The following is a 22,000-nucleotide window of genomic DNA, read 5'->3' as shown; positions in this document are numbered from 1 at the left end:
GATGACAAGTGCCTTTTTAAAATAAGATATTACTGTTATGACTACCAACAATTTGGTCAATAATATTTAATTAGCTATAATATAAAGACAGTATTAACAAAAATCTGTGAAAAGAACATTATTAAGGTTGCAGAGTCAAGCAGTCAAAAGCTTTGAAATGCCAAAATTAACGTAGGGGGTGAGACGGTCATTGAGAGCACAGGAGAGACAGTCTCCCTGCTTTCAGTTCTGGGGCCAGACATACACCCTGCACAGCCCACCGCAGCCCATAGTTTCAGTTGCTGCAACATGCTCAGTGCAGACAGATTCTTTGGGGAATTTAACTACTAAAATCTAAGATGCCTCAACTGAGCACATGCAAATTGCAATTTTCCAAGGCTTATAACTTGGAAAAATCTGGAAAGATCTTCACAGGACCAACAAATAGAATATTCCTGACACAAAAGACACCTCTCAGCTAAATTTCAAGTCCCTGCTCTAAAGCATAGAGGTACAGGAGCTTTCCAAAAAAAAAGTCACCAGCATTTTTGAAAGTGGGCAAAACAAAGTATTATTCCCTAGTCTTGCTCTCAGAAACAGTTGAACCTTTTGGCTGAAATTTTCTTGAAAATTTCAGCCCAAGGCAGACACCTGGCATAGAAAATTTCAATCTAAAAACAGCTGAAGTTTGACAAAGTTAAAAGCAACAGATGCCAGGGCTGTATAATGGGAAGTGTTGAGCAACCTTAATAATAGGAAGCGGTACCAGTTCTGTGAATAGATACATATCAAGGCTCAAATTCTTAGATGCATGCATGTACTGTGGCACGTACAGGAACTGCATATACACAATCTGTTGTGTACACACCATTTAGGGTTTGTGGGCATAAATCCACAAATCTGTGCAAATCCTGACTTGTTCACAACTGTTGAAGATTTGAGCAGTAAGTGTGAGATTGTATTGCTAACAAGTGGTCTGTGTCACTGTAAAGGTCAACTGCTGAACCAGCACCTTTTATAGTGATGCATTAGGACATGAGCCAGGGCACTTTTCTAAAGGATAATGCTATCAACAGACTAATTATTCAATCACTTGTCCTATCTTGGCCCCCTTGAAGGAATGATTCATAGGGGCTAATATAATATGTTTTTATATGAAAATAGTGTCTTTGTGGAAAAAGCCATTTTAAAAAGTTTTGAATGGAACAGACCATTCAAAATACTGCAATGATTGTCTATGGTATGACAAAGAGGGTGAGTTAATATCTTTTATTGGACCAATGTCTGTTGGTGAGAGAGAGAAGCTTTCAAGCCACAAAGAAATCTTCTACAGGTCTGGAGGTGATGATCTGGTTGTATTACTCCATTATGTTCTTCATTCTCCTTGATTCCAGACACTGCAGGAGGCATCGGGTGTCAGCACTAGGGAATGGCTACAGGATGACGCCATAGTGGGTGAGAGAAAAACATGCCAGGACATACAGAAGCGGTCACTGCTTCATGAGGGTGCCCATTTTCAATATGTAGAATAGATTTAATTTTTGCAATTAGAATTGTAAGAAGATATACTGGATTAATGTACAAATTAGATACAGCTCTGAGATGTCACATCCCTGCTACAGACAAAGTACATTGTGATTATTTCGGATTTTGAGTTACAGTTATGGCTCTCAATATGCAAAACCAAGAGGTGAGATTCTGCTCTCATTTACATCTGTGCAACCCTAGTGATGTCAACGGGTTTATGTGGGTATAAAAGATTAGAATTTGGTCGAAGATTTTTATAACCAGAAGCTGATCAGTGTCTCTCATTTTATATGGGTTTAATATTGATATTTACATTAATAAATTGTAGATTTGGCAATGATATATTTGTACTGTGTGTGTTGGCATGTTTTTTAAAATTTCACTGGATTATTTCATTCTGAAGATTTGCTCAGGTTCTATATTGTTCAGAGAAGCATCGAGCACTGTTAAATAGTAGAATTGCCTAAGATTTTACCAGATTATGCAGCCCTATCAGAAGATGAACATTGTGTGAAACGTGCTGTAGTAAAAACATGTTACCCCAAATGTAGACTAGTGAATAGTTTTTTCTAGAGGGCTACTGTAATCTAAAAAGAAATGTAGCAGATTTTTTTTTAAATCAGCATCCAAATAAACCAAGGAGTTTAAAATTGTCTTTTCTTATTAGAGTTAAGCTTAGCTTATACCATTGTAAATCTACCACACTGTTTTGCTTAATGCACCCTGCACAATTTTACTAGCTAAGCATTAACCCTCTGTGTTGCTTCTAAGTGATTGGCCTAAGAGTTCAGAGAGAAACAAAAATTGTAAGAGGTAACAAATAAGATCAATGGGGAAAGGACTAAAAACTGAGCATATTAATTCGGGAGAAAAGATCATACAGAGCCTGATTTTGTAAGTATTTATGCAAGCAGTTCCACTGATTTCAAAAGGACTGCTTGCTTGAGTAAGGACTAACTTATGTGAGCAAGAGTTTGGCAGGATGCAGTCCCTTACTAAGGACAGCTGCTGTACAGATTTTCCACACCCAGGCCTGAACAACTTCACCTTGATCTTGCCATCCTGACATAACAGTCCAGGGCATCCCTTGAACTGAGGCTGACATCACAGCAAATCGTATGATGATTTTGTAACCAAGGATGGGTGTCTCCAAGTCACATCCTCTGGTAATAGTGCCTCTGACTCAGAAACTCCAAGCCATACAGTATTTATCAAACATCCACATGATGCAGCAGCTCTGAATGCCTCACTAGAACAAATTAATTATCTTAGAAATAAAAATATACTCAGTTTGGAACCAAGTAGAGTTTTCACTTTCATATTTTAACAAGACAGGTCAGGCAGCAATTCAAAACTTTCCTACACCTCACTGTGGTACAACAAAATGCAAAAAATCATTTACCTTTTCAGATTAATTTCTTAGTCTCTTCATCTTCTCATTTTTGTCCTTTGTTTCTTCTACTCTCTATTTTCCTCATGTCTTCTTGTCTGGCGCTGTTTTCCCCATACATTACTCTGATTTTCTATTAATCTTTTCTCTCTTATTATTCCCTGTCACTCTTTGCCCTGGTCTACACTAGGACTTAGGTCGAATTTAGCAGCGTTAAATCGATGTAAACCTGCACCCGTCCACACAATGAAGCCCTTTATTTCGACTTAAAGGGCTCTTAAAATCGATTTCCGTACTCCACCCCTGACAAGTGGATTAGCGCTTAAATCAGCCTTGCTGGGTCGAATTTGGGGTACTGTGGACACAATTCGATGGTATTGGCCTCCGGGAGCTATCCCAGAGTGCTCCATTGTGACCGCTCTGGACAGCACTCTCAACTCAGATGCACTGGCCAGGTAGACAGGAAAAGAAGTGCGAACTTTTGAATCTCATTTCCTGTTTGGCCAGCGTGGCAAGCTGCAGGTGACCATGCAGAGCTTATCAGCAGAGGTGACCATGATGGAGTCCCAGAATCACAAAAGAGCTCCAGCATGGACTGAACGGGAGGTACGGGATCTGATCGCTGTATGGGAAGAGGAATCCGTGCTATCAGAACTCCGTTCCAGTTTTCGAAATGCCAAAACCTTTGTTAAAATCTCCCAGGGCATGAAGGACACAGGCCATAACAGGGATCCGAAGCAGTGCCGCATGAAACTTAAGGAGCTGAGGCAAGCCTACCAGAAAACCAGAGGGGCGAACGGCCGCTCCGGGTCAGAGCCCCAAACATGCCGCTTCTATGATGAGCTGCATGCCATTTTAGGGGGTTCAGCCACCACTACCCCAGCCGTGTTGTTTGACTCCTTCAATGGAGATGGAGGCAACACGGAAGCAGGTTTTGGGGACGAAGATGATGATGATGATGAGGAGGAGGTTGTAGATAGCTCACAGCAAGCAAGCGGAGAAACCGGTTTTCCCGACAGCCAGGAACTGTTTCTCACCCTGGATCTGGAGCCAGTACCCCCCGAACCCACCCAAGGCTGCCTCCTGGACCCGACAGGCGGAGAAGGGACCTCCGGTGAGTGTACCTTTTAAAATACAATACATGGTTTAAAAGCAAGCATGTGAAAGGATTAATTTGCCCTGGCATTCGCGGCTCTCCTGGATATACTCCCAAAGCCTTTGCAAAAGGTTTCTGGGGAGGGCAGCCTTATTGCGTCCTTCATGGTAGGACACTTTACCACTCCAAGCCAGTAACACGTACTCGGGAATCATTGTACAACAAAGCATTGCAGTGTATGTTTGCTGGCGTTCAAATAACATCCGTTCTTTATCTCTCTGTGTTATCCTCAGGAGAGTGAGATATCATTCATGGTCACCTGGTTGAAATAGGGTGCTTTTCTTCAGGGGACACTCAGAGGAGCCCGTTCCTGCTGGGCTGTTTGCCTGCGGCTGAACAGAAATGTTCCCCGCTGTTAGCCACGGGGAGGGGGAAGGGTTGAGGGGGTAGCCACACGGTGGGGGGAGGCAAAATGCGACCTTGTAACGAAAGCACATGTGCTATGTATGTAATGTTAACAGCAAGGTTTACCCTGAAAGACTGTAGCCACTGTTTTATAAAATGTGTCTTTTTAAATATTGCTGTCCCTTTTTTTTTCTCCAGCAGCTGCATGTGTTTCAATGATCACAGGATCTTCTCCTTCCCAGAGGCTAGTGAAGATTAGAAAGAAAAAAAAACGCACTCGTGATGAAATGTTCTCTGAGCTCATGCTGTCCTCCCACACTGACAGAGCACAGACGAATGCGTGGAGGCAAATAATGTCAGAGTGCAGGAAAGCACAAAATGACCGGGAGGAGAGGTGGCAGGCTGAAGAGAGTAAGTGGCGGGCTGAAGACAGGGCTGAAGCTCAAATGTGGCGGCAGCGTGATGAGAGGAGGCAGGATTCAATGCTGAGGCTGCTGGAGGATCAAACCAGTATGCTCCAGTGTATGGTTGAGCTGCAGCAAAGGCAGCTGGAGCACAGACTGCCACTACAGCCCCTGTGTAACCAACTGCCCTCCTCCCCAGATTCCATAGCCTCCACACCCAGACGCCCAAGAACGTGGTGGGGGGGCCACCGGCCAACCAGCCACTCCACCACAGAGGATTGCCCAAAAAACAGAAGGCTGGCATTCAATAAATTGTAAAGTTGTAAACTTTTAAAGTGCTGTGTGGCATTTTCCTTCCCTCCTCCACCACCCCACCTGGGCTACCTTGGTAGTCATCCCCCTATTTGTGTGATGAATGAATAAAGAATGCATGAATGTGAAGCAACAATGACTTTATTGCCTCTGCAAGCGGTGATTGAAGGGAGGACGGGAGGGTGGTTAGCTTACAGGGAAGTAGAGTGAACCAAGGGGCGGGGGGTTTCATCAAGGAGAAACAAAGAGAACTTTCACACAGTACCCTGGCCAGTCATGAAACTGGTTTTCAAAGCTTCTCTGATGCGTACCGCGCCCTCCTGTGCTCTTCTAACCGCCCTGGTGTCTGGCTGCGCATAACCAGCAGCCAGGCGATTTGCCTCAATCTCCCACCCCACCATAAACGTCTCCCCCTTACTCTCACAGATATTGTGGAGCACACAGCAAGCAGTAATAACAGTGGGAATATTGGTTTCGCTGAGGTCTAAGCGAGTCAGTAAACTGCGCCAGCGCGCCTTTAAATATCCAAATGCACATTCTACCACCATTCTGCACTTGCTCAGCCTGTAGTTGAACAGCTCCTGACTACTGTCCAGGCTGCCTGTGTACGGCTTCATGAGCCATGGCATTAAGGGGTAGGCTGGGTCCCCAAGGATAACTATAGGCATTTCAACATCCCCAACAGTTATTTTCTGGTCTGGGAATAAAGTCCCTTCCTGCAGCTTTTGAAACAGACCACAGTTCCTGAAGATGCGAGCGTCATGTACCTTTCCCGGCCATCCCACGTTGATGTTGGTGAAACGTCCCTTGTGATCCACCAGAGCTTGCAGCACTATTGAAAAGTACCCCTTGCGGTTTATGTACTTGCCGGCTTGGTGCTCCGGTGCCAAGATAGGGATATGGGTTCCGTCTATGGCCCCACCACAGTTAGGGAATCCCATTGCAGCAAAGCCATCCACTATGACCTGCACATTTCCCACGGTCACTACCCTTGATATCAGCAGATCTTTGATTGCGTGGGCTACTTGCATCACAGCAGCCCCTACAGTAGATTTGCCCACTCCAAATTGATTCCCAACTGACCGGTAGCTGTCTGGCATTGCAAGCTTCCACAGGGCTATCGCCACTTGCTTCTCAGCTGTGAGGGCTGCTCTCATCTTGGTATTCATGCGCTTCAGGGCAGGGGAAAGCAAGTCACAAAGTTCCATGAAAGTGCCCTTATGCATGTGAAAGTTTCGCAGCCACTGGGAATCATCCCAGACCTGCAACACTATGTGGTCCCACCAGTCTGTGCTTGCTTCCCGAGCCCAGAATCGGCGTTCCACAGCATGAACCTGCCCCATTAGCACCATGATGCATGCATTGGCAGGGCCCATGCTTTCAGAGAAATCTGTGTCCATGTCCTGATCACTCACGCGACCGCGCTGACGTCGCCTACTCGCCCGGTATTGCTCTGCCAGGTTCTGGCGCTGCATATACTGCTGGATAATGCATGTGGTGTTTAATGTGCTCCTAATTGCCAAAGTGAGCTGAGCGGCCTCCATGCTTGCCTTGGTATGGCGTCCGCTCAGAAAAAAGGCGCGGAACGATTGTCTGCCGTTGCTCTGATGGAGGGAGGGGCGACTGATGACACGGCTTACAGGGTTGGCTTCAGGGAGCTAAAATCAACAAAGGGGGTGGCTTTACATCAAGGAGTATTTCAGGCAGGACTTCATGGAGGGTTCCAATAAGAAATGGTGCACCTAAGTTATTGTTCTTATTGGAACAAGGAGGTTAGTCTGGCCTCTGATTGATACGTGGCTAGGTTTACCTCGCTGCACCTTCCCTGTGAGTGACTGCAGCGTGACCTAGAGGAATGAGTCCCCTACACGGGGGGGGGGGGGGGGGGAAGCAAATGAGTACAAAACAAATCTGGTCTATTTCTTGTTTTGATACACTCCATCTATCTTTTACATCTTTGGTTGGCAGCAGACGGTGCAGAAGGACTGCATGCCATCCGCATCTCATGGCTGCCCGGCAGAAGATGATGCAATAGGACTGCTAGCAATCCGTATCGCCTGCCTGCTCACCATAAGATGGTTCAATAGGACTGACTGCAGGACTAAAGAGAATGACCTGATCGAGTCACTCCAAATTTAGTCCCTGCGGCCATGTCTGCCCAGGCGCTCCTGGCCGACGTGGCCAGGAGCACCTCAGACATGACGATGACGGCTACCAGTCGTATTGTACCGTCTGCTGCCACAAGGCAAGGGGTTGCTGCTACTGTGTAGCAATGCAGTACCGCGTCTGCCAGCACCCAGGAGACATACGGTGATGGTTACCTGAGCGGGCTCCATGCTTGCCGTGGTATGGCGTCTGCACAGGTAACTCAGGAAAAAAGGCGCAAAACGATTGTCTGCCCTTGCTTTCACAGAGGGGAGGGAGGGAACGGGGGCCTGACGATATGTACCCAGAACCACCCGCGGCAATGTTTTAGCCCCATCAGGCATTGGGATCTCAACCCAGAATTCCAATGGGCAGCAGAGAGTGCGGGAACTGTGGGATAGCTAGCCACAGTGCAATGCTCCGGAAGTCGACTCTAGCCTCGGTACTGTGGAAGCACTCGGCCGAGTTAATTCACTTAATGCACTTAGAGCATTTTCTGTGAGGACGCACACACTCAAATATATAAAACCGATTTCTAAAAAACCGACTTCTATAAATTTGACCTAATTTCGTAGTGTAGATATACCCTTCTTAAGGCAGTGGTTCCCAAACTTGTTCCGCCGCTTGTGCGGGGAAAGCCCCTGGCCCGGCCCACCAGGGGCTTTCCCCGCACGAGCGGCGGAACAAGTTTGGGAACCGCTGCCTTAAGGGGTTGTCTACACTATCTTATTTTCTTCTCCTCTCAAACTGCCCAGTTACAGATGCTATTCCTAAATGCCTTGTTCCAACATCTCTACTGCTGTTCTTGACTTCCCATTCCCAACTGCACCACCTCATTGACCAATGTGAATGGATACTGATCTGAACATTCTCCATGTTTTCTCATCCAAATGAGAGTTTCCAACTATTTGGTCCTAATTGCCTGTTCACAATTGCCCAGTTCCGGCTGCCTCTCCTAGATGTCTAAAATTGAACTGCCATAAACCCTTTTGCACCCAATATTTTTCATCTAATTTCTGGCCAAAGAGGCACTATCCGAAATTTTCTGCTGTCTGTGTGAATGACAGAGAGGTAAAGGCTATCACCCTTCCTGTAGGCCAATTACAGCTGGAAATGTTTACTAGGGACAAGAATGAGGCCACCAAGTACTTTTTCACTTCTGCCCTACATCAAGTTTTGAACCCAGCTCTTCAGAGGTGGAAGGCCCAAGTGCCCACAATGAAGGAATGGGACTGGGAAAAGCTGTTCAGAAAAAAAGTTGATCCCACGAAGAGTCCTTGGCAACAGTCTGCCAAGTCTTGCTTATTGGGAAGGGGAGACTTCATCCCTGGACAGTCATTCCAAGGAGTTTTCTAAGTATCCTTATCTTGCAATGTGGGATTTTGCTGCATGTGTTTCAGTGCAGCATTTACATGGCATCATGATTTGCTGAAATCTTTACCCACATAGTCACAGCCTGAGTCAGCCCTGTGCTGGGCTGAGGTGACATCACGCTATGGGGGCATCTGTGCAGCTGCCCATCCTGCAGCACAAACAAGGAATAATGGCCAGCGGGATGGCCCAGGACTATGACCTGGAGCATGGTGGGCTGGAGGTGCAAACCTAGCTTTGACAGGCCAAGCAAGCATCTCTCAGCTAGGCCTTTTGGCCCTTTCTGTGCTGGTTGGGAAAGCTGAAGCAGACCAAGCTTTCAAACCAGCATCCCCCTCCACCTTCTCCTCTGTTCTCTTGCTTCCTCAACCCTCCATCCCCTACCCTTCCTGCCACTGCCCCCTCCCTCAGCTCTGCCAACTACTCCAGACCTCCCCCCACTGCCTTCCCCCTTCTCCTGCTTCATCCCTCCATCCCCTACCCCTCCTGCCACTGCCTCCTCCCTCAGTCCTGCCAGCCACTCCAGACTTCCCCCTTTTCCTGCTTCCTTATCCCTCCATCCCCTACCCCTCCTGCCACTGCCCCCTCCCTCAGCCCTGCCAGCCACTCCAGACCTCCCCCCACTGCCTTCCCCCTTCTCCTGCTTCCTCATCCATCCCTTACCCCTCCTGCCACTGCCCCCTCCCTCAGCCCTGCCAGCCACTCCAGACTTCCCCCCAATGCCTTCCCCCTTCTCCTGCTTCATCCCTCCATCCCCTACCCCTCCTGCCACTGCCCCCTCCCTCAGCCCTGCCAGCCACTCCAGACCTCCCCCCACTGCCTTCCCCCTTCTCCTGCTTCCTCATCCCTCCATCCCCTACCCCTCCTGCCACTGCCCCCTCCCTCAGCTCTGCCAGCCACTCCAGCCCTCTCCCACCGCCTTCCCCCTTTTCCTGCTTCATCCCTCCATCCCCTACCCCTCCTACCACTGCCCCCTCCCTCAGCCCTGCCAGCCACTCCAGCCCTCTCCCACCGCCTTCCCCCTCCTCCTGCTTCCTCATCCCTCCATCCCCTACCCCTCCTGCCACTGCCCTTCCCTCAGCCCTGCCAGCCACTCCAGACCTCCCCCCACTGCCTCCCCCCTCCTCCTGCTTCCTCATCCCTCCATCCCCTACCCCTCCTGCCACTGCCCCCTCCCTCAGCTCTGCCAGCCACTCCAGCCCTCTCCCACCGCCTTCCCCCTTTTCCTGCTTCATCCCTCCATCCCCTACCCCTCCTGCCACTGCCCCCTCCCTCAGCCCTGCCAGCCACTCCAGCCCTCTCCCACCGCCTTCCCCTCCTCCTGCTTCCTCATCCCTCCATCCCCTATCCCTCCTGCCACTGCCCTTCCCTCAGCCCTGCCAGCCACTCCAGACCTCCCCCCACTGCCTTCCCCCTTCTCCTGCTTCATCCCTCCATCCCCTACCCCTCCTGCCACTGCCCTTCCCTCAGCCCTGCCAGCCACTCCAGCCCTCTCCCACCGCCTTCCCCCTTCTCCTGCTTCCTCATCCCTCCATCCCCTACCCCTCCTGCCACTGTCCCCCTCCCTCAGCTCTGCCAGCCACTCCAGCCCTCTCCCACCGCCTTCCCCCTTTTCCTGCTTCATCCCTCCATCCCCTACCCCTCCTGCCACTGCCCCCTCCCTCAGCCCTGCCAGCCACTCCAGACCTCCCCCCTCCTCCTGCTTCCTCATCCCTCCATCCCCTACCCCTCCTGCCACTGCGCCCTCCCTCAGCCCTGCCAGCCACTCCAGACCTCCCCCCACTGCCTTCCCCCTCCTCCTGCTTCCTCATCCCTCCATCCCCTACCCCTCCCGCCACTGCGCCCTCCCTCAGCCCTGCCAGCCACTCCAGACCTCCCCCCTCATCCCTCCCTCCCCTACCCCTCCTGCCACTGCCCCCTCCCACTGCCTTCCCCCTTCCTCATCCCTCCATCCCCTCCCCGCAGGGTGTTTGTGTCGCACCTCGCACCCCATTGCTCATGCGCTCATTGCCGCGCTCCGCGCCCGCCCCCCGCCCCACCGCGTCGCCCAGGGTAACGGCTTCGGGGTGGGAAGGGGGCTGCGAAGAACCGCAGTGGCCTGCGCGGCTCCATCTCCCAGCTCCCCGGGACCGAAAGGTGGGCGGGGGGAGCAGCACGGGGGGCAGGGAAGAAGCTGGGAACGGGGGGACGAGGGGGAGCCTGGTGCGGCTTGGGGGAGTGCGGGAGGGGGCAGGGAAGAGCCCGGGAATGGGGGGATGAGGGGGGAGAGAAGAGCCTGGGAATGGGGGGGAGGGCGAGAGGGAACCGCGGGAGGGGGGGGGGAAATGTAGGTGGAAAGGGGATGGGGGGAAGTGGCTCAAAGAGTAGCCTAAGCTAAGGGACTGGCATAAAATACCCAATTCTGGTTCTTTAGTTAAAAAAATCCTTTTGGGACTGGGTCTTCAGGGAGGTCAGTGGTGCAGCAGCCCTAAACATCCTTGGGTAAAAATCAGGATATCTGAACAATAATTGCCAGATAGATTATCTAAGACACAGATCTTTTTGCAGCTTTAAAGGGTAGAAGCTTGGGGTGCTGGGACCATGATGAACTCCTCCAAGAAGAATGAAGTAGATTTAGAAAAAAGCATTACCAATAAAAAAGCAGAGGAAATCAAGTGGCAATGTATCTACCCAAATGAGAGGAGAGAGAGGAATCAAGTTTATAGTCTTCTTGACATCAGCGAGAATGCATTTGAACAAGATGAAAGATCCTTGGAATATGTCATCAGGACAGGATGGGAGGAAGCTGTAAGTTCCTTTTTCAAGACATAAAATGTACTTAGCCAAAAAAAAATTCTCAAATGCAGTTTTGGAATATTAGCTAACAATGGCTATTTAAAAATTCATTTGTTTTGATACAATGTAGTTTGAAAAGTCATCAGATACTGCTCTGGATACCTTAAAGCCTCTAAACCAGAGTCAAAGTTGAGAATGGGGGGAAATCATGACAAATAAACAGTTGATTGTTTTAAACAAGATATTTAACACTACAAATGTTTAAAAAAACACCAAAAAGCTAGGAGCTTCAAAATAGTTGTAGGGAGCTGCTTAAAAAGCAGAGGTAGCTATGGAGTAACTTTAAGAACATACTGAAAATATTGTTTAGGGTTTTATTCTTAAACTAAACAAACAGAGATCTAGTTTGTTACAGCTGCAGATTAGTCAGAATGAAATGGAATGTCTGTCACTGTCTTGTAGCATAGACATATGGAATATCGAAAAACCTCACTAAACCTCCAAGTAAGTTCCTCTCCTGTAGCTCCAATGAAGTTGAATAGAAGGAATGTTAATAGTGGTTAGTATAAATGGTACTCACATTTGTTTGAAGTAATCCTGATTAAAGCTGCTTCTTGCCTTTTTACCTACAAAAAAAAGATGAGATTCTTGAAGAAAAGGAAAGTAGGGTTGTGATGGTTCGGATGCCTTAAGAATTTGGTGTACATTATTGATTATATCAGAGTAGTAACAAATAGTTCAGCTGGGGGGACAGGTCTCTTGTGTCACAGAGGGAAATGGCTTTTGAGGCTTCTGGTTTCTGTAGTTTTAAGATTATGAATTTTTTAGAATAACTGTGTGAGTACAATGGGTTCAGGTCTTCCCATTCTAGGGTAGGGTTACCATATGTCCAGGTTTTCCTAGATATTGCCTCTTTTTTTGAGCCTCCGTCCTCTGTCCAGGTGGATTTTTCAAACAGGAAATGTCTGGGATTTTTTCAGAGCAGATGCTGCAGCTCAGAAAGAGTCCTGATTAGACCGCTTCCTGATTGGTATCTCCCCTGCATCAGCAGCTGTTTGGTCCATTCCCCTACAGACAAAGCTGCCAGATCCTGCCCACCCAGGCCTAGGGAGGGGGTCCATAGGGAGGCACTGTCTGAGGTCTGTGGCTGCATCCTGGGCTTCTGCCAGCTGTCCTGCCACCATGACAGGGAGCGACTCTGCCCCCCACCTCCAGTGAGTACCACTGACACAGGTATCCCCTACTGCTCCTCCAACTGTACCTCCCGCCAGTTCCCCCTCCCAGTGTCCTCTTTTGGGGAACCTGAAATATGGTAACCCTATTCTAGGGGGGCTTAGAAGGTTAAAAATAACTAAGATAAACAACTGTTTTCTATCCAGTGTTAGGTATGGACATACACTGAAGTCATTCTTGTGTTAAAGTTGTCTTCCTCCTCCCCCTGCAGTAATGCAGTCTTCTAGACTGGTTTCTTGTAATCTATATTTAGGGCAGACCTATCTGTATAGAAAAGTTGTTTTTGTGGTTAGGAATACAGTTAGTGGGGTGAGGATGGTGTTGGGTAGTCCGATTATTTTGTTGTAACTTCTTGAGTAGATATTTCTAGGTTTAAGTTCTCTGGTACCTGCTGATATAACTGAAAAGCTAAGACTTTCTAAACTTTAAAGGTGTGATTCACAAAGCTTAGGTGTCTACGTCTTGTATGCAGCACTTCTGCACTCCATGAAATTCCTGCTTGGCTGCCACCTAACCCTGGAGACTAGTGGTTTTCAACTGGGGGTCCACAGACTATGTCTCAGGGGTCTGCGATAGGTAACTATGAAAATTAAATTTCAGATCCCAGGAAAGGCACTCTGTTTTTCTGACCAATCAAAAGTATGTGAATACCCCCACCCACAGGTCAAAACCTGGAAGTATCATCATTACCATAGAAGCTCACAGTTCAGCGCCCTCTCTCACGCTGCATCAAATGCTGTGCTGAGCACATGCAATGTTTATAATTGAATTCTATTCAGTCAGTTTTCAGTCTAAGACTTCTATGGTAGGGATCCGTGGACCACAGGCTGAATTTCCAAAGGTGAATTTCTAAAGTACAATGTTGGGGACTAGGAGAGAGACACTTCCATTTGAAAACTTGTAGGGGGCTGCAGATGAAAATAAGGTTGAAAACCACTGCTGTAGATGCTTAAGCCAACTCTGCCTAACTTTCCACTGTAAAAGTTCCCTAGATGCTTAAGTTTTTAGACTCTGGGGCATCCAGATGCTTATCTCCCACCTCGGCCCCAAAGCGATTCACAAGCCAGGGGAAGGTAGGTATTTGGCTGCATAAATCAGGTCTGGGGCCTAAGCAGCTAGGTGGCCTTTGAGCATGACTCCCAGATCAGGTCCCATTCAAATTCATGTCTCTTCCCACTCATTGCTTTTTAATGTAAATGGTTTTCTCATAATATAAGCAAGTCTTTCCCAGTTCCTTGTAGTTTGGACTGTGGCGCAAAAAGAAGCTTTTCTCTTCTCCCAGATTGGTTGCAAAATCACTTCTCTGTGTAGGTGATGTGCTTTTTGTGTCCTGTTTCCACCTCTAGTTTATGGTCACTACTTCTATATTTGGTAAGAGTCTGTCTTAAATTTTCACATTTAATTGTGCAGAGGTAGGCTGCTAGTGTAGAGCTCTGAAGAGGGATCTTGTAAAATGGTATTTCAGTTTTTGAGCTCTTAATTTTAAGCAGTCAGTAGCAGGTGATGTGGTTTTCTCCTCTCAACTGGAAGTTTGTCCTGTTGAAGCCTGCAAGAGATTAATATTAGTGAATCAAAAGCTAAGTAAAATCCACTCCTAGTCAGCAGTCGAGTTGTCAGCAGTGGAACGTATGTTGTTTTGATTGTTTGATTGAAATGGCACTAGAAATGCATTTGTTTTGTACATGGATCATAAAAGAAACATCACAATTCTGTTCTGTACTCAGTTTTAGTAAAGAAGTGGGAACTAAGGAAAGCTATAGTAATCTCTCAGATCCAAGACTTTTGGAGGAAGAGAACATGTTTTTCTTTCAAAGATAATATAATGGAAATTGGATTTTTCATGGTCTTGGATATTGCCTCTGAGGCTTGCAGTGTAGGACTCTGTAGAACAGCACTGCAAGCATAAAACTAAAACAGGCATGAAAAAAATCTGTGGAGTCTACTGGTTTTCCTGTCAATAAAAAACTTCTTCGAATACAGGGTTTTTTTAAGTGGGCCTGGCTAAGAATAAAAAACTACTTGTTAATTTGGCCCAAACAATAAACCTAAGTAGCATCATGAGTGCTATTAGTTAATCATTACTGTTACATTGTACATAGTTAATTTTTTTTTTTGTGAAGGAGCAACTAGTATTTAGATTTAACATATTTCTCTGTTCCCAGGTACAAGGCTGGGGTAAAGCTGCTCCGTTTGCTTGCGTTCAGTTGCAAAATCAAGCTAAGAAATCAAGGGCAAATGAAACCGTCAACAGTTGCCTGTTTTGCTTAGATATGAGGCAAACTAATGACAAAAGTGAGAGCCAAGAAACCAAGACTACAAGAGATCAATCAAAATCTGTTTGCAAATTAAGCACATGTGCTATAGAGGATACCGTTTCAGAAAAGAAAGAGGTTCCAGTCCATTCTAGTGAGTCTTCCAATTGTTCTACAACAGATGGAACTAAGAGAGAAAGCTGTAATGGCAAGTTGTGCTCTATTCAGACATTTCAAGGTGAAAAGAAAAGTCTGCCAATAAAGGAATACAGTATATGGCACCCAGAAAAAATGAAAAATCCAGAAGCCCTGAAAAGTAAAGCTATAAAGACACCTGAGCCTACCATGCCTGCTCCAGATAGCTCTGAATCTTCAAACTTAAAGTCTTTGCTGGTATTGCCACCAGTGAAAGATGCAACTCCAAAAGATAGTGCAGATCCTTCTTTTAAGAAGAATAAAGCAGCTATCTCCCAGGCAAATCAGAAAATGCTCAATGCTACTTCAGCTGAGACTGCTTCCAGTAGTAAGGGTACTAAAACAATAGAACAAAAGGGGGGGAAACAAACTGACTGTATCATTCATGATACAGTGAAGGAGAAACAAATTCACGAACCATCATCCTTTGTCCCAAAGCTTCCAAAAGCATCATTCCTGCAAGGAGGCCCTGAGCAGTTACACTGGCCCTGTGCTCTTTGGCCAGATAGAAAAATTATAACCACTTCTAATTCTCTTTCTTTGAGAAAGTACAGTCATCTTGCTAACATGCAGTTTCTGCATACAAAAGGAATACAGTACACAAAACATGATGAGATCAGAGGTCCTTTCACCAACAGTATTAAAAACAGAAGTCTCTCAGAGGCCAAGCAAGGAAATGAATCAAACACACAAGCGGTGCAACTGCTTCCTGGACTATTCCCTTCCTTAACGGTCAGCCATGTTGCAATAACCGCAATGTCTTCTAGACTGACCTAACATTTTTATACTGTAACTTCATGTCATTTTCTTCTATTTGTTTGAACTCATTATATGATGAGAAAAAGATTGAAGATACATTGTACTTGTGCTCCTTGTGAGCAGAGACTGTCCATTTGTTAATTTCTGTAGGTGCTACTTATATGTATCAGTTTATAATACTATGCGTTACTTCCAAATAATTTAATTTCCAGCTTATAGATTAACTATCTCTGTCTATGGTAGACAGTATGCTAAATCCCCATTGCCCCATATTAATTTATTTAAAGTTCTACTGGAACTAAGTGCATTCACGTCATTCAGGTGCATCCCTCATGAACAATTAGACTGTGGGGCAAGCCGGGGTGCGAATCTATCCCACACCAGTCTGCCCTGCTCTAAACTGTCCATGTACACCCTGCTGCTATATGTTAAGTTTGTCAGAGTGCTTTGAGTTAGTCCTCCTTAGCTCAAAGCACTTTAACAATCGTTAATGCACACAGACAGTTTATGCTACACTAGCCTGCCATGCTCTTAACTGTCTGTGTGCATTAACGATTGTTAAAGTGCTTTGAGCTAAGGAGGACTAACTCAAAGCACTCTGACAAACTTAACATATAGCAGCAGGGTGTACATGGACAGTTTAGAGCAGGGCAGACTGGTGTGGGATAGATTTGCACCCCAGCTTGCCCCACAGTCTAATTGTTCATGCAGACAAGGCCTAAGTATGGTCATGGGGTACCTGGCTCAACAATGCATTTTAGCACAATCTTGAGTTCATCCCTATTCAGCAAGCCATTTAAGAATGTTCTTTATTTTAAATATGTGCTTCAGTTTAATAGAGCTCCATGGGGCTGAATATTTGCTTAAATGCTTTGCAGAACTGGGACTTAAAAGAGCAGCAGAACTAGTCAAGTAGCCCCAGGAACAGCAGCTCTTTCACAGTGGCATGGTTAAATGTTCACTTACCACCTTTCTACTTATTGATTTAAGTACTATTAGTATTTTTTTGGGTATGCTTCCTTGTTTTGTTTTCATGTTTTATTAACAGAGGCCAGACTCATCTATTATTAAACAGAGGGACTTGGATATCAAGTTTTGTCTGTGTTAAATGTACATTTCATTTTGATGAATTAGCTGTCACAGTTTCCTCCATAAAATACAGGTTAAATTTGCATTCACAATTTAGAATAGCTTCAATAAAAATTATCCACATTCAAAATGACTGCATGTTTCTCAGTAGTCAAAGATTTTCTGTGACTGGCAGCCACTTATTTATTCTCTCCCCCTTTTTGATGCATTTGACAGTACCTTGGAAGTAATAGGGAAGATAATACGAGTTAAAAATTCCCAAATATCACAAGTTCCACTCTTACGCCAGAGCTCTAAACTTACCATCTAGCTGATTTAAGATTCAGAGAATCAGTCATAGGAGATTAAAGTTAAATCCAGAATTCATATTTTTATAGTATGATACTTTCAAAGCAGTTTACAGTTTACAGACTTCTACATATTAACTATTTACTCACCCTCATGTATGCACTGCTTTAGATCCAGAGAGAGAAAGCAAGCTCTTTCTAGGCAGTAACTAGAAGCAAAGGCTAAGTAATGAAAGGACTTCTTTATTTTAAAAAACTACATGAAGAAATTGCCCACTATTGATGTGCAATAACCTCTAGGGGAGAAATACAGCAGCCCTTCAACAACACACATCACTGTTGCATAACAGTTTAGGGCGGATGTGAATAATGCTGTTTTCCAATAGAAGTTATTGTGGGAATTAAAGCAGAGTGCAATGGCTTATGTCACTACTGTTCATTTGTGAAGTGGTCAGGCCTTCTATTTGATCTTGAACAGCTGCAAGAGATCACTTGAAATACAATATAGTGGTTCTAGTGTGGAGGGAAGAGTGCCACCTACTGAATGTTCAGCTAGTTGTGGTGAGAGGGGAACCCATACCACACTAGGTGTTAAGTATTCAGCTGTAACTGGAGATGAATTAATGCCTTTTTTAAAAAAACCTCCTTTATTTTACTTCCTTTTCCTGAAGAGTGATTATGGAAAATAAGCCCCTTTGACAGCAGTCACTGGTGGCAAATTCAATACCTTGCGATAAATTTAGAGAATACATAGTTCTAAGATAATTATTTATATGAGTTTGGGTCAGGAGTAGTGGGGTCATCCTCAAATGGGAACAAAATCATCAGTTAGATAGCTTGGCTTTTGCAGAGTGTACTGGGGCAAAATTCCTGAGCCATTATCTCTTACAAGACCTGGTGTTTTATTTCAACAAGGCTTTAGCCTGAATATTGACTGTAGGATTTGTCCCTGTATTTCCAATGTAAGATTCCTTCCTTCCTCCCTCACCTTTCCTTAAACATTTAGAAGAGTTCTTTTTATAGTGGCTAGTTTTGAAGACATCTGATATGCTGTGGTGCTTGTTTACTGGTAGAAGCTGTAGACATATGTGAACTACCACAAGAAAGATACATTTAACTAGAAATCCAGCCAGGACAATGAAAATAAATTCTTCTTACCTACATTCCATTCTGTGAAGTAATGGATTTTATGGTGCATCTGGCATAACAGAAGAATTGAGTGCTTTGTATTATAACTTTAGATCACAAATACTGTAGCAAGATAGTTCGTTTTTCCACTTGGTGCTCTCATGCTTTTAAAACAGGAATGAGAATACATGGTTATTTATTCAAAAACAGAACTGGCTGTAAATAGTCTTAATGATTTCCACTAACTGTTTTTTGAGGAAATATCTATTGTGTTTTGTTTACAAGAATCAAGGCAGTAGAAAGTCCAGGGGTCTGTCTTAACTATGCAATTTTATCACAGTACTACAGTTGCACATGTATGATAATATCGGTCAGAATAGAGACATCATTCGGTAGGTCAGTTATCTCTCTCTCTCTCCCCAACATCCATTTTATAATAGACTAACTCCTTTTACAATATATGCCCTGTTCTATATCTGCACTTGTCTTGTGCTTTTAGGTAGAAACACCCTAGCCAGAAGGACAACAGATGCAATCTGCCTTATTTTTATGGTCTTAATTAAAAGTAGCAGTGGTAGTAAATTCTCTAGTGATTTATACCATAACACTGTATTTAAAATGTAAAATATCCTTTTCTCTAGAAATAAACTGACATTTATGTGAGCAGAGATATTTAAGATATATTTGAATAAGCACTACAAGTAGGATGCTGGTGTCTCTCTACTAGTCCCCAACATTGTACTTAATTTTAAAAATATGCTGTAAAAGAAACATCAGAAAACCATTAAGACTAAATTAGATCCTTCACAAATAACCAAAACATGTAGAAAGAGCGAATCAGTCCAAACATCTGTTTTCCAGTCTTCAGACAGTACTGTGTACACTTTTCACTAGATAGCACTATTTAAACATTATATAAGGACCTGTGAAATTACTGACATTTCCATGGCCTGAAAAGAGAAAAGGTGATGTCTATCAGACAATTGAAAACACTGACGCTTTAAAGAGAAAATAGAAAAATAACCGATTAGAAGGAGAAAGCCACACCATCCATGTTCAGTATAGTAATTAAATAAACTTGCATTAACTGGATGTCAGCACTATTGATAGTAAATTATTTGACAGATGATAGGAAAAAGACACTGGTTACAGCAGAAAGTTATGAGCCTTGCTTCTGCAATGTCTAAGTTTTATGGGTGTATTAGATAAAGAATGACTAAAAATATCTGTAAATTCATTTTTAAACACCTTGATTTTTTCCTTAACCTTTGTATTTCATTTTCAGCAAGAGTATTTATTGTATTTGTGATAATTAGTTTCACATTCACACCCCCTCCCCATTCTTGTAGATCTAATTTAGATTTTATAAATTTATTAGGCATTTTAATTGGAGCTTTGGTAAACTACATGTAACACTTATGAATGCAAATATTTAAAAACTCCAAACAAAACAAATTAAACATCAGAAAGGCAAAAGGACATTAATTTCCTACAGTTAGAGAGTTTGACTAGCACCTTCCATTTTGGTCAGAGAATTGAGACAAGGAGAAAAGGGGGTCATAAATGTGCCAACCAAACCTCAGGATAACATCAAACTGTGTAGAGGCCAAAAACTGCTCAGTTACTTATTTATATCATTATAAACAGCAAAATTTGGCACTAAGATGTTAAGAATTGTTACAGCTACTCTATAGCACTCATTTTTCAGAGACAGCAGGCCAGATTCCAATGTCAATTACCCCAACTGAAAAAAAGTATCAAGAATTTTTTACATTAGAAGTATTGCACACTGTAAGCCTGTGACAGAACCAAGACTAAAACTCAGCTCTCTTGCCTCTAAATCCTTTTCTCCAACCACAGAACCACCCTTCCTTCCCTCCACTGTCTTCTGTGGAGTTGTTCTGGATTTAGGGTGGCAAGGCTGAGATCAGAATTTGGCTCAGAGAGTAGAATGCAATTGTAGCTGCGTGGGTGAACTTGGAGACTGTGCTAAGGTGTGGAACACCACAAGAGTTCCTCTGAGTGAGTTTCAGCTTCCTAGACAATTGCACTTACAGGTGAGGATTTCATGGCAGATCAGAAAAATTCAAGTGAGCCTTTGCAAAATTAACCTCGGGTTGATTTGGGTTGGAAGGAAAAGTTTTTCTTTTGCAGGACGATATGAGATGTTGAAAAGTCATGGAAATCTGTGAAAGTCATGTCCCTACATAACTGCCCCAAAACATGCACAACAGTCATCTCTTTATATGACCACAAAAAGGATGAAAAGGACCACAAAAATGTCTCCTGTAGATTTAGGACTTGCAGGAAGAGCTAAAAATAACTTTTATAAGGGAGGTCAAGAGTAAAAAAGTCCTTAGTAAATTTCAGGTGCTTTGGTTCTAAAGAGCATTTGAAGAATTATAATCAATTAATATCAACACCACAAATATACTTAGCTACTGCATTAATGATTTTTTTTTATTTTTACTGTTATAAAATCCACTTATATTAATGTGCATTTAACATGCTTTTGTACCTCCAGGTAAAAGGCTGCTGTAAAGATGCTCCCTTCACCTGCTACCAAGTACAAAATAAGTCTAAAAAACCAAAGACAAAGGAAACAGTCACTCACTTACCTCACATAGATATAGCACCATCTACCAAAAAAGAATTGTCCCAGGCAACCAAGTCTATAAAAGATCGATCAAAGCCTAATTGCAAATTAACTACACATGCTGTAGGAGATACAGTTTCAGGAAAAGAAAAGGTTCCAGTCTGTTGCAGACACTCTCTCAATTTTGCTCCTATGACAGATAGCACTAAAGGAGAAAGGAGTAATGGCAAATTGCATGCTACTCAGACTCTTCAAGGTGAAGAGAGTACCAAGAACTTGCCAAGAAACAAGTACAACAAAAGGCAACTGAAAAAGATCATAAAAAAAGCCCTGAAATGTAAAGATATGAGCCTACTACACGTAAGCCATGGTAATCCTCATGAAAGCCTGAGATGTATGACCTTAAAGACATTACTGGTTCTGCTTCAGCTGAAAAAAACAGCTCCCTGTTTGTATCTAGAACCTTCTGTTAAGAAGAGGAAAGCAATTTCCACCCGGGGAAATGAGAGAAGTCTCAATACCGCTGCAACTGAACCTGCTTCCTATATCATAGTACTAAAAGCAAGAGGGTGAAAAGTGACTTGTTGACAGCATGAACAATACAGAGATGGATCAAATAAAAATCAGTGCACCACTTTTTTTGGTCCCTCACTTCCAAATGTCTCATTCTTCGAGAGATTTCACATGTCTGTTCTGCAGTAGGTGTTTGGGTGCTCCAGTGCACAGTTTTTACCCTGAGCACAAACCATCAGGTCAGCCTGAGCACCCTGTGCTTTCTCTCACACACACACACACACACCGTGTAGGCATAAAGAGCTAAGCTGCCAGAGACCCTCTTCAGTTCCTTCCTACCACCCGTGACAGTTTAAAGCTCCCGGTCCTTGCTTCTGCAAATCTTTACTTGATATCTGTATATAGGACCTGTAGATAGCGTTGTGAATTTTAAAAATAAGTTTTTGTGGCTTTGTGTGGTTCTGGCAACCAGTTTGGTGCTGGGCCCAGTATTGGTGATATGCCATGTTCTCCAGATTTCAAGCTCTGCCACTCTTGTGGCAAG

The 22,000-nt window shown here is 44.4% G+C and overlaps 2 protein-coding genes across 4 annotated transcripts in view; both read left to right on the top strand.

The window, feature by feature from the left end:
• Window positions 1-21,773, top strand: part of C12H16orf46 (chromosome 12 C16orf46 homolog) — a 29,634-nt gene extending 7,861 nt beyond the window's left edge. The window contains exons 1-4 of one of the 3 annotated variants that reach the window (XM_074968821.1): window positions 10,634-10,765; window positions 11,177-11,416; window positions 14,800-15,816; window positions 20,872-21,764. In XM_074968821.1, the coding sequence (XP_074824922.1) occupies window positions 11,210-11,416; window positions 14,800-15,816; window positions 20,872-21,516 (1,869 nt within the window). In that variant the 5' untranslated portion in view covers window positions 10,634-10,765; window positions 11,177-11,209 and the 3' untranslated portion in view covers window positions 21,517-21,764. Of the gene's footprint in view, window positions 1-10,633; window positions 10,766-11,176; window positions 11,417-12,478; window positions 12,619-14,799; window positions 15,817-20,871 lie in introns of those variants that run through there. The other 2 variants (XM_074968823.1, XM_074968822.1) reach the window with 2 other exon arrangements.
• On the top strand, window positions 2,908-5,119 carry LOC141996815 (uncharacterized). The gene is made up of 2 exons (XM_074969112.1): window positions 2,908-4,010; window positions 4,596-5,119. The coding sequence occupies exons 1-2, from the start codon at window positions 3,425-3,427 to the stop codon at window positions 5,117-5,119; spliced, it is 1,110 nt and encodes a 369-aa protein (XP_074825213.1). The 5' UTR covers window positions 2,908-3,424.
• Window positions 21,774-22,000: the final 227 nt, after the last annotated feature.

This window comes from Natator depressus, chromosome 12 (genome assembly GCF_965152275.1).
Source record: "Natator depressus isolate rNatDep1 chromosome 12, rNatDep2.hap1, whole genome shotgun sequence".
Lineage (NCBI taxonomy): Eukaryota > Metazoa > Chordata > Testudines > Cheloniidae > Natator > Natator depressus.
This window is presented reverse-complemented; position numbering and strand designations above follow the sequence as displayed.